The sequence below is a fragment of the Sminthopsis crassicaudata genome, chromosome 1 (genome assembly GCF_048593235.1).
Source record: "Sminthopsis crassicaudata isolate SCR6 chromosome 1, ASM4859323v1, whole genome shotgun sequence".
Taxonomy (NCBI): domain Eukaryota; kingdom Metazoa; phylum Chordata; class Mammalia; order Dasyuromorphia; family Dasyuridae; genus Sminthopsis; species Sminthopsis crassicaudata.
In genome coordinates this window covers 433,401,611-433,414,656 of record NC_133617.1, presented here as the reverse complement: position 1 = coordinate 433,414,656, position 13,046 = coordinate 433,401,611, and the positions used below count along the sequence as shown (strand labels likewise).

Here is a 13,046-nt window from a genome sequence, read left to right as displayed (position 1 = left end):
CCAAGGATGATCTTTTTTAAAAAGGAAGACAGATAAAAATGTAATACCACTTTATGAAAATTACAAATCTCTTTAATATCTGCCATTTTTTTGTTGAAAATGTCAGCAGTAGGACCCATAGATAATAATGTTTTTTAGTACTATAACCCAAATAATTAATTATATTAACTTTTATTTAGGAGATAGTTACTGTGAATATTTTTGATAAGGTTAGAATCATTAAAGACTAATTATTTATAAAATTATATTTTTGAAAAATATAATTTTAATTGAGATTTTTTCTTTTTAATAATGAAGATAAAAGTTTTAGAGAAAAACAAAGAAATTTTATTAAATTTTATTAGATCTACAAACAGTTCTAATATTAAAAATCCTCACATGTAAGTCTTGCCATGTACTTGTAGGAAAGAACATCATCTGAGATGCTTTTATTCTTAACATATCTCTAGTGCAATCTGCGTGCCAGCTTGTCCCCTCATTCTCAGATACCTTTGGCAATGTCTCTTTGTTGGGAGAGATAAGGCCAAAGACCTAAATCACTGACAAAAATAAAAGTTATGTGGTTGATTTTTCTTCCCTTAAGAACATGAACAAAACTATACTCTTATTAGTAATGATATTTAACAGTTTTCTATTTGTTTCTGTGGATTTTTAATTCCCACAATAATATTCTAAGGTTTTAGTATAGTCTGACAAATGTACAATCTTGACATCCTTTCCTTGGTGTTTTCACACAGCATCAGTCACAAATGATGTCTTTTGATGTTGGGTAATGAATGACAATCCACTTTAGCTTATGAAAATTTAGAATGAAATATACCTAATTTCCTCCTACTATGAGAAAATTGAGGTGTAAACATATGCAGTTTACAAAACCAGAACACGTTAGTAATTAAAAGATGGATCTTAGGTTTCATGGAAATTTTGAGATCAGTAAAGAAAGGCTGCAGTTTCCTGAACAGTCCCACCCTCTCTCTTCATCCATTCAAATCTAGGTCCACCTTATTTTCTATCTGTGTTCTCTTTCCAAGATATACATTCTTACAGACAAGCTCTGTAGGTTGTTCATACAAATGCATGTAATTATCTGGGCAATAGACAGTCTTCATTTTGCTTTTCTGAGTATGAGTGGTGGGAACAAATTCCTTTGAGGGATTGTATTTTTTTTTAAAGATGCTCTGTAAAGTTCCAGAACTCAATGCAATCCAAAAAGTGACATTCTCTATCAGGGCCATTTAGAGGATCTTTCCATCTTACAAGCAATCTTCCTCCAACTTGGGACTGTGTACTCTTCATAGCAATGGAAAGTGCACATTTCCCTTGTTTTACTAAACTCTCCTAATTTTTATATTCAAGGAATCATTGAATGGTGTAATTTCTGAGATGTTGCTCTACCAAATTAAGTGCAATCAATCAACAATAAATACAACAAGAATCTAATATTCTCTTCATTTTTCAGTTGTTGTGAAATGGTAAAAATACGAGTGTTGAATATTACTTAACTAGTTTGCTCATTCTCTATTAGTACTATACCTTTGGGAAAGATACCCATAATCCATGTATAGATGGCAGTCTTAAAGATTTTATTTTATGGGGAAACAATACATATACATGTCAGTGCTTTTTGATATTTACTCAATTACTCTTTCTCAGGATTAATAAAGTCTGAATTTTCCCCACAATTTACATGCTTTCCTATCCTTTGCATACCTTGTCTCATAGATGTGCTACTTCAGTGTGGTTTTACATATATTTGATCTAGTCAACTGCTTTTCCGCTTTTTTTTCTCTTTAGTACTACTTAACTTCCCCTATAATTCGATTAAATGTTAAGGTTTAAGAGTGGTGATTCTACTTTTCTTGATGGAAAAATATGTTTGTCATAATTTTTAAAAATCTTTTCCATTTTTCTTGTTTGTTGTTCATCCTTTTTGGTCTTTTTTTTAATTACACTTTATATTGGAAAACAAGCATTTCTATAACATGGTACAATAAAAAAGATGATTGTATATAAAGGGCCCAAACTATGAGTTGGTGTGCTGGAATCAGATAGCTGAGCACTTAAGGCTAATTATCAATTAGCTAATACTCTATTAGCATATGCTTGGAAAATGGCCTTTCTCACTATTCTGTGCTGGCTCAATCTTTAGAGGGTGGAGTAAGGACAAGCCAGAGTCACTTTGTGGATGAGGAGAAGAGAGGTCTTGGAGAGCTTGTACCCATTCCCTTCATTTCTCTCCCTAAAGACCAAGAACTTTTGCTTATCCTGACTCTGGCTGATTCTAAGGCATCCAGGGTGCTATCCCGGACTTCACAATTGTACATGAAATTGCAAATCTTTTATGCACAATGTGCATAATAGCACAATTTTTGCTATTCCTTCCTATTCAACAAACAATCATCATGTGAATTTATTTTTTGTTTCTTCTCTCCCCCCTTAGCCCAGATGCTTACTATTAGACACAAATAGTTATGTGTAAAATTGTTCTAAACAGACTTCTATTTATCAGTTCTTCTTTTAGATATAAGTAGTGTCTTTCTTCAGATGTCCTTTTTTGTTAATTTAGGTATTTATATTGTCAAAATTATTTTAGTATATTTAAAATTTAAAATCATTCCTAAAATGGTTTTGCTGTACTGTATATAATGTTCTTTTTGGTTCTATTCATTTCACTCATCACTATTTTGTGGAAATATGTCCATGTTTTTCGAAAATAATTGAGCTTATTTCTTATACAGTAAATTCCATCACAATCGTATACTGCAGTTTAGTAGTGTTCCTCAATTGATGAGAATCTGCAACTTCCAGTTCTTTGCCCTCACAAAGAGAGGTGGTATAAATATTTGAAGACATAGAGGTTCTTTTTCTTTTTCCTTATTATCTTTGGAAATAAAATAAGTAATAGTATTGCTGGGTCAAATGTTATCGATAGTTTAATAAATAAGTCTTTGGCCATAATTCGAGATTAGTTTCTAAAGTGGTTTGATCACTTCACAGATCCATCAACAATGAATTAATGTCCCAATTTTTCTACATCCTTTCCAACATTTATTGCTTTCCTCTTCTATCATTGTAGCTAGTCTGGTAGATGTAAAATGATATTGCTTCATTTTAATTTTAATTTTTCTAATCGATAGTGGCATTTTTTATACAACTACAAATTATGGTAGAAATTATAATTTATATTTGTATTATGTGTAGCAATTACATATAAATTAATAAAGAAATCTCTATAAAACTCATAGTCTTTGAACATTTATGAATTGGAGAATGATTCATTCTTAGAAATTTGACGAAGTTCTTTATGTATTTTAGATATGAGACCTTTATCTAATAACCCACCCTCCCCCCATTTTCTGCTTTACTTCTGATCTAGACTGCATTTGTTTTATTTGTACAAAACATTAATTTAATGTAATCAAAATTATTTTTACATCTAACTTTGCTATCTCTTGTTTATTTATAAATTGTTCATCTATTTATAAGCCTGATAAGTATTATATTTCATGTTCTTATAATTTTTTTAAAAATCACTCTTTATATCTAGGTCATATATCCATTTTAACGATATCTTAGTAAATGGTGTAAGATATTGGTCTATGCCTAGTTTCTAATAGACTGCTTTCCAGTTTTCTCAATAATTTCTGGCAAATATTGAATTCTTATCCCCAGATCAAGTATAAAGATATTGTTTATTTGCTGCTGTACTCTGTTCTGATCTGCCTTTCTAATGTCTTTCAGATAGGCTTTCCTTAGACATCTTGCCAAGCTTTCTTTAAACATATTTTGCTCTCCATCATCTTTTGGTCTTAGATTTTACAAACAAGTTCATATTCTCAGCATTACTTTTGCTAGACAAAAATCTTTCTCTGTTTGACAAGTAAGCCAGGTATTTTCTGACAAAGGCATCTTCTGAGCTTTTTTTGGTCTCTATGTTGCAGCAATTGATTTACACTGTTCAAACTTTGGATTAAAAGTGTTATAATCATTGTCATTTCTCTTGTATTTCTCAGGTTTTTTTGTACTCCATTACTTCTTTGGTTTGAGTTGTTCCTCTTGTACTGTTCTCTTTGAAAAAAAAATTATTGCTTTTTTGTAGTTATCTTAATTCTGATAAGTTAATGTTAGGACAGTGAGCTGAAAACTGATAATTACCAGGTGTTTTTTTTTCCTATCTTGTAGTACAGCCACTTCATTTTTTGTGATGTTATTTAGTGTTTTGCCTTGTCCATTAACTACCAATTTTTTATGCAAAGAAATATTTCTGTATAATCTAAGATTTTGGCCTCTACCAGTTTTTTTTTTTTTTTCTGAATCATATTTTCCTTAACTTAATTCTTCTGACCTTCACCTTTGTATAGCAAATCACAAAATAAATGTTGATTAAATTTGCATGGTTATATCAAGCTCTTTGTAAAATTCTCTCTCTTTGCATCCTCAGCAATCGATGTTAATATATAAGCTACAGTTTTTTTATGATGGTTTGTGTGCATATATTTTTCCTTAGTTCTGTAATATGTGATGACCAGATATTTCATGAAATATTTCTTTTTTGCATGTGGCTAAATAACACAACCTATTTACTCTGTCACCTTTCTTTGACTCTCCAACCAACATCTGTGAGCCATCTTTTCATTTAGTGATAATTTCTTTCTTCCTTTAAATTCTATTTAGAGAAAGAATGTCAAGAGCGATATATCTTAGAATGCCTTAGAAACAATATGTTAACTTTTTGTTTTCGTTCAGGATATTATAATCAGAATACCAGTGAGTCAAATAAAAATGGCAATTCTTAATACTTTCTACTACTTTTCCACCACTCTGCCATCATGATTGGAGAAGCAGAAAGGCTGAAAAGACTGGAATTGAGAAAAATCTTTCCAGGATGGTTGAGTCTTATCAGAGCTTACACTTCACTGGCATTACTTTTGATCCCAAGATTACCTCTTTGCCATGTAAAGCCATCATAGTTTAAAATTTTAAATTCTCACAAAATTCAGAAATAGAGTATGGAACATGCCAGGAAATTTGTAAGTCAGATACCATAATTTAGAGCTTTAAGGGACCTCAGGTATCATCTAATCCCAGTCCCTCATCATATGAACAAATACTTTAATATTAAAATCTATCACAATAAATTTTACTGGTACTTAAGAAATATTGCTAATAAAGTCACCAAGTTTCTGAACCTTTTAAAGTATCTTTTCAGTTAGTCTTCATTAAAGCAACAAGACTTTATTACAAAGAAAAATCAAAAGGTTTTTGTTCTTGATCAACCATTTGTTCTCACCACCTTAATCTTTTTTTATATTGTTTTAATCCATTTACTAAATAGACACTACCAGGTAATTTGACTTTAACTGACAATTTTTTCAAATCAGAGCTAAATTATTGTGGCCTGCAGTTTTGAGGCCAAATATCCACTCCTGTGTCCAAACACAAGGGTATTTGGTAACAAAGGGTAACTTGAGGATATTAGCTTTTCTGAATTTCCTTGTTGTTATAGGTTTAAGTTGACTACTTAATGATATTTGAATAGTACATACCAGATTCTTGCCCAAACACTGCCTCTTCTGTGTTAACTCTGTGGGCTATCTTTCCTTTTTTTAATCTATGCTACCTCAGATACTTTTTTTACCTTGACTATTCTTGTGTCTTGAGATTATCTTCTTTCTCAAGGATTTTTAAAAAAATTTCCTTTACCTTATTTTTTCCCTTTGAGCTAATGCTTTTAAAATATTCTTTGTTTCTCTACTTCTGTTGCTGTCTTTGGTTTGTTAAATCTCTGCCAATAACTCTTTGTCTTTTCACCCACTCATATTTCCACATTTTATTCTAAGCATAGCTGAGCCACTCATTAGCACTTTGTTTTCTTCTGTTATCCTTTAGACTGGAAAACCACCACCACCACCACTACCCATAAAAGAATAATTTCAGGCCAACCTGTTTATTTCCAGCTAATGTGGCCATATGCCATTCATTCTATTTGCAAATATCACTTCTAACTTGTTTTTCTTCACATGTGTCTTGTAAATTCTTCAAGCAAGAGAATTTGTTTTGTTCAAACTTGACAAATTTATACTAAACTATTCTATATTCTTTAGGTGCCATTTAATGTTTTCTGTTTTTGTCCTTTGTTCTCAAAGAAGACCATGACATCAGGGAAGTGATGCCATGACATGCAAGTGAATTGGATTTTAATGAGGGAGGGCTGTGCAAGGTCACCTGCCTCTCTTTCCCTTCCAGGGCCATTTGGTTCCAGTGGCCAAATACAGATCAAGATGACTGAAGAAGGCTCTGGATGCAGTGGGAGACTTTGTTTTTTTTAAGCTTAGGTCTTTAACATGTCTCAGTTCGACAGAGGCTGTACCCATTCAGTAATTAAAGGCTTTGCAGCAAAAAAGTGCCTTTTTTAGAGCCACATTAGAGAAATCTTTGAAACTAATTTTAACAATAATAGTTGTAAAATTGGCAGTCTGTGTTAGTTTTGCTTTGTATCTAAAATAATATTAATTTCCCTTTGGAGAACACAACACAAAAATTATTTGCAATATACAAAAATATAAACATAAAAATCTTTAAAAAAAATTTTTTTGATTTGTAGAGAGGAACCACGAAATAGTTGAATATAACATTGGTCTTAAAACTGGAACTACCTGGGTTTGTTTCTTAGCCTTGGTACCTCTGGTTGGCTATCTGACCATGGACAAGTCACTTCACCTCTCTGTGTGTTGTAAGTAATTCTCAATATTACAGAAGATGCATCTGTGGGAATTTCCTCTCCGAGGAATTATCTAATTCCAACAGGTGTTTAGGTCCAGTTCCTGAATCTAAACATTTTTTCCCTATATACCTTGCATTAAATCTTTTGTTTCCCAGCTTCTTGAAGGACTCCTAAAGTAGTAATCAATAGCAAAGATAAGAGGAACCAAACAGAAAAACATTTCAAATTCAGCACTGGAGAAACAATTTAATTATTTAAATGTCAGTAGTTGAACAAAAATAAATATTTCTAAAGTAAAGAGAGATCTTAAAACAGTCTTAGGTACTACAGAGCAGATAGAAAATAGTTTAGCAACTACAATACCACTACAAGTACCTTGCTTCTGCTGTTTGTTTGTTTGTTTGTGGTTTTTAAGCTAGCTTTGAAGAGTAAACTTTTATTGTTGTTTTTAACAGCTTTTTCAATTTCTCAGTTATGGGAAACACTATACGAGGGGATTATAAAAACATTTGAAATAAGATTCAATAACTGATTAAATGTTTTTCACAGAAATTGGTTTATGTTTTTGTACTCACAAGCCCACATGTTTTTAGAAAAATAAAAAATAATTTTGAACTTTGTGATTAAAGAATAGCATTTTTATATATGTTTCAATCAAGAAAGGGAGAGATACCTGTGATCTCTATTAACTTAATATAAAATTTTGGTAAAGAAAACTACTTGCAATTCTGGTTTATGTGATAGTGCCTGTATTAAAAACACATGGTCTGGAATTCAGGCCAATTAGGAAAAGTGACTCTAATAACCATATTATAGTAAATATAACTTCAGCTTCTTCAAATAAGTCCTTAGTTTAGAAATCAATAGGTTTTTTTTTCCTGGAATTCTGACTATGATTGTGACCAAATGTACTTATTTGCACAAAGAAAATAGACTTTCTATTGACAAGATTTTCTGTTAAATCCCGTGTGAAGCTAAAAATGTTAATTTTTATAGTTATTTTTTGGAAACTGAGTAGTGTGAATTTATTGTTTATTTTTATTCCTTAAAAATAAAAATGTTTTTCTTAAAAATATCAAAGGGTGATAAGTTTTATTATATTGAACAAAAGCTATTTTTTTCATCTTTGGTGGCTAACAGTTTATTGTTCCTAATGAATCTCTAATAAATGTGTGACAAAATGTTATCTTACAAAATACTTTTTTGTTATAAATGCCTGATTTCACATGTCTCAATGATGATTTACTGGTCAACCTTAATTGAAAATGCTTATTTTTTCATTAGGGATGACGAATGTGCACTGGCATGCTCACTTGCTTGCTTTTTATGTCCAGTAGCATTTACTTGCCTAATGGCTGTAACAAAGTAAAAAAAAAAAAAATTCTGTAATAATAATCTGTATTATTTTATAGATAAAAGCTAATATATTAATGGAGGATAGAATCTTAAGATACTGGCAGCCAGAATGAAATTGAAGAATGAAGACTTCAATACTGCTATCCTTTCCCATATGACACTCAAGCACTCTTAAACGTCTCTTTTACCTACCCCATGGTGATAGAACATTATTTGTCCTTATTGTCTAATATGATGTAATATTAGGTTTTCAGTATATGGGCATGGATGGAAAAATTAGCAACTAGTCATCAAAAGTCACACAAAACTTTCATAATTGTTTAGGAATTTGTCTCTTAGAATATATGTTCTTCTCCATGCCTTCACTTAACATTCTGTTTATAATTATTGTATGTCACAGTCTGTCTGCTTTGTTTCTCATCATTGGTCCCTCATTATATAGCATAGTGTTTTGTACATAGAAGATACTCAGAATTTTTGGGCTAAATGGACATGTCACAGAATAGTAAAATAATTGTTATTTTGAGTAATATTGTTTGTAAGATAAAATATTTAAGCAATGATAAATTTAATAAAAAGATCACTTCTCTCTCTAGACAGAACTATATCTACCTTTAATAAAATATGGAACATTTTATCTTAGAACATAATAGCTAAAAAGTGGGATGTAAAAATTGAATGGTAGTATAAAATCCCATGTTGTTGGTTTATCTTAATAGATTCATGAATCTTAATAGTAGATTCATGAATATATCAACAATTCATTTTGATGAATATATAAACAAATAAAAAATGACTGTTTATTATATATGATAATAAAGGGTAGCTAAAATGACCAATATACAATCTGTAATCTTTTTTCTGTATTGCAGTTAGGCTAATAAAAATATTAAATGTTTGAAAAACCTAATAATCATAAGAACATCAACATTCATATTCTATAAATGTGCAATAACTGAGATATTTCCATTTAGATACTTTTGTATCACAAGATGTCTTTTTAAAAATATATTTTTCCTTTATTGCTTCTTTTTTGTTTGTTTGTTTTTGTTTTTTTGTCTCCATTCTTCTCCTTGGGCTCCAAAGTAACAATAAAACTGATGTCAGAAGTTCCCCAGCAGGCTTCTGTCAAACTTTTAAAGGATTAACCCCTGTTTAAATCCAAGTTGTTCTCTCACTCCCTCTTCCTTTCAAAATTCTTCTTTTATTGGAAATTGCCTCAAATTCTGAAAAGTATTACTTTGTCTACCATGGCTAAATGCTAAAATATACACCCATTTTGATTCTGCAGGTCACTTCCTGAGATTATTTTTGTTCCCAGTAAAATACAATGGGAACATATTATCTCTAATAAGCCAAATATTATCAGAAGAGATCTTCATGTTTGGAATACTATCAATCCAAAGTATCCTAAAATATTTTAGCATGAAAAGAATGTTCCAATAATTAAAAGGCCAATAGAATTTTATTTGGCCTACTATCATATCAGTGACCAGCAAGAATTTTTTTCTGTTACTCCAAACTGGATATCAATGAGGTTTTATGGCCCCTTAGGATCCCAGACTCTTTGAATTAATAGAAAAGACTTTAATGGTGTGGTTATCAGATCCAGCTTCCTGTGGTGTTATAGTTGAAGGGAAGATCTGGTCTTGGAAATCTAATCAGAAAGTCAGAGAATGTATATATTTTTAATCTCTTAAAACTCATCTATTGATTTCAATGATCCTTATTTCAGTTGTAACTCAAGATTATGAATCAGTATCTTAAAATAATTTTAAAATTTATTTAAAGGTGTATATAATTTGTAAGAAAATTGCCTTTTACAAGTAGTTCATGTTTTCTTCTTTAAATAAATTACTTTTCAGTATAAAAATGTTTTGAAACATTAAGATAATTAATTGCTTAACAGCCAAGTTTACAATGTGTATACATTTCAGAATTTATATATTTCATATTAAAGCCACATTTGTTATTGGCTGGAATTCTTAACAGAATAATTGGTATCTTATTAAACAAAATTGATTTCTTCATTTAATGGCATACATAGTATTTTCAACCAGCTTTCAAGATTTTGCATCTTAGCTAAAAAAAGATAAAAGCATTTTAGAAATTTCAGAATGAAATGTGGTATTTCTATTCAACAATAATTAGACTTTAGACTAAGAAATCAATTCATATTTTGGTGATTCTAGTATTTCAGAAAGCACACAGAAATGTCAGTCTTATTCTTTTCTAATTCCCAAATATTAACTTTATTATATAATCTTTTGTTTGCTATATGATTGTTAAACAACAAACATAATATTTTAAAACTAGGATCATTTAGAATGCTATATACACTTTGTAGAAATTTTAATGAATTTAACTTTAGAGTTCATTTTTTTAAAAAATCATCTATCAATTAAAAAAGTTTTTAATAAAGCACTTCCTATGTCTTAGGCACTAAGACCACAAGTTAGTTATATTCTGCTTGTCTGGTTATACTCTAAATAGATAACTAAATGTAACTATTTGTTTCTATGGTAACATAGAACTTATCTATATATTTTCAGTATTTTATTATCTCTTGAAATCTCATGTAAATTAATTACTTTTTTCTTTTTATAGTATTACAGCTGAGGCTACAACAACGAAGAACAAGAGAACAGCTAGTGGACCAGGGCATCATGCCACGTAAGATTTATAAGAGTCACTTATAGTTCAGACCTATAGCAGTAGCTGTCAAAATGGACTTGCCTAAGAAGAGAATTTATAATAGCTGAGTCAGTGATGATAATCATTCAATACAAATTGAATTCATAACTGGAGTTTTAGGTCAAAAATCCTATTTTAAGAAAGTATTGGCAGGGAGATTTGCTGGGGAGTAGGAAGGTACTGCAGCGTAGTATGATTTTACTCCAGACCCATGATTTCATTGTTGGTAATTCCTAGTGAAAAGAAACATGATATCCCTAGATAGAGTTGACTTCAGATTCAGTAAGACCTGGTTTCAAGTACTACTGTGTCTAAATTATTGAAATGTAAATTAAAATTTTTTTCTTGTATTCACCATTATTTTTGGAGGTTTTTAGAGGGGCAATATAATTTTTCATATTTTAAAATTAATCTTTTTTTCTTAAGAAAAGTTTTAATTATGTATCTATCCTCATAAAACTTCTGAGAAAGTAGAGTACTAATTGTACTCTATACTACTAGTCCTAGTACAGAGTACTAATAGTACTCTGTACTAAATTTTCTCAAATTTTTCTTTGTCATTGAGAATGATCTTTTTCTTCTATATGGTTGTTTATGAAGAATAATTTTTCTTTTCACTTGTTAACAAAATTTTTATCTCTTGCATTGTGATGGAGACAAAAGCTGCTTTGATAATCTTCATAGCCACATCACTACAGCAAGCTTGACTATCAGCCAATCGGGCAGCAATATGCAAATGAATTCACTATGATGTTCAAACCATCACTTGCCCAAACCTGCTTTTGGTTAGGTCAGGCCTGACACACATACTAGTTTTGGCTCATATGAACCTTTGCAGAGTCCCAAGCATCAGGGCTCAAAATAAGCACTATAGTTTTCAAGAGCTGACCAATCAAGGCCTGGAGGTGAAATATCAGCCCACGTAAGATTAGTCATATGCTTCAAGTACAACATAGCTTGTAGTGATAAATGTGTTATTGTGTACATGGTAGTAGATAACTCTACAGAAAGAAAAAATTGAAGAAACCATTAATTTGAATCCAAACTATACCATTTAAATTTTAAACACTCCTTTGCAACATTAGCAATAGTGAATTGATAATGTTCACTAAATTGATATTCTAGTTAAAATTCATTTATCAGATGTATGAATTGCTGAGAGCTTTTTGGAAGGAATTTAATAGTCTATTTAGGCTCAAACTATGTCATAGAGCTTTTGGAATCCAGTAGTACAGTATCCTGTGCTTTATCCAATAAAACCAGTTAATCTTGCTTTGCATAGCTATGTTTTTTGGGGGGGAGTAGGGAAGAGAGATATAGGTATGATTCCAGAACACCTAGATTAGAATTCTAGTTCTGTCACTTTACACTTTAGTTTGTTCTGATTTTTCTAAGACTTAGTTTCCTCATCAATAAAATGAGCATATAGGGTTAGATTGGCATGTAAGTTACTTTTAAACTAGATTGTGATCTTGGGATCCTAGTATTCTATTAGTATAGCTCATATATTGCTAAAATAAAGAAAAAGCAGTTAATAGCCAAGAAAATTCTCATAGTTCTGAACATTTGAATCATCTGAATTTGTCTAGAATGTGGACTGGAACACTAACTTTACCATTATTTTATGCTGCTTAACATATGCATCCATACTTTTAATTCCTTCTTGTTTTATGTTATATGATTTAAGTAATCAACTCAAAACAAATATTGGTTAAGTACATGGTAAATAAAAAGATACACTTAAAAAATATTTCAGTCTATAAGAGTTACATTTTTTTCAGTGAACTAATTTTTTAAATAACTCAGTATATAAATTATATAGTTTAGAGGAGAATAAGTCAAATAAGAAACATCAACAAAATGGTTTAAGATTTAACTTTTAAAATATTAATTTTCTGCATTCTTAGGAAAATCTTTTCCTGTTAAAATAACTTGCTTATCTTCTCTTCACAGCATTAAAGAGTCCAGCGGCATTCCATGAACAGATAAAAAGCTTAGAACGAGCCAGAGTAAGAAATTTGATTCAAAATGTTCTACTTCTGAGCACTGTACCTGCAAATAGGAAGAAGATATATTGCTAAAATCTTATATTGAACATAGAATAATTATGCCCCTATGGCAATTATACTTTAAAGGTCTGTGGAAAATTAATGGCACCCAACTTAAAAAAAATAATAAGGTCTAATTAGTACAGAATTAGTCTATTTCTTCTTCCTGGTCTGCAGGGCATCATTTTTGGAGGCATGTTGCCAGGGAAGTCTTCCATCTTCCT

At 30.6% G+C, this 13,046-nt stretch overlaps 1 protein-coding gene across 8 annotated transcripts in view; it reads left to right on the top strand.

Moving 5' to 3' along the window:
• The window catches only part of MRTFB (myocardin related transcription factor B), a 241,725-nt gene that overhangs the window by 168,178 nt on the left and 60,501 nt on the right, over window positions 1–13,046 (top strand). For 7 of the 8 annotated variants that reach the window (XM_074280577.1, XM_074280579.1, XM_074280573.1 and 4 more), the window contains 2 exons: window positions 10,688–10,753; window positions 12,728–12,783. In XM_074280577.1, the coding sequence (XP_074136678.1) occupies window positions 10,688–10,753; window positions 12,728–12,783 (122 nt within the window). Of the gene's footprint in view, window positions 1–10,687; window positions 10,754–11,554; window positions 11,697–12,727; window positions 12,784–13,046 lie in introns of those variants that run through there. The other variant, XM_074280580.1, reaches the window with a different exon arrangement.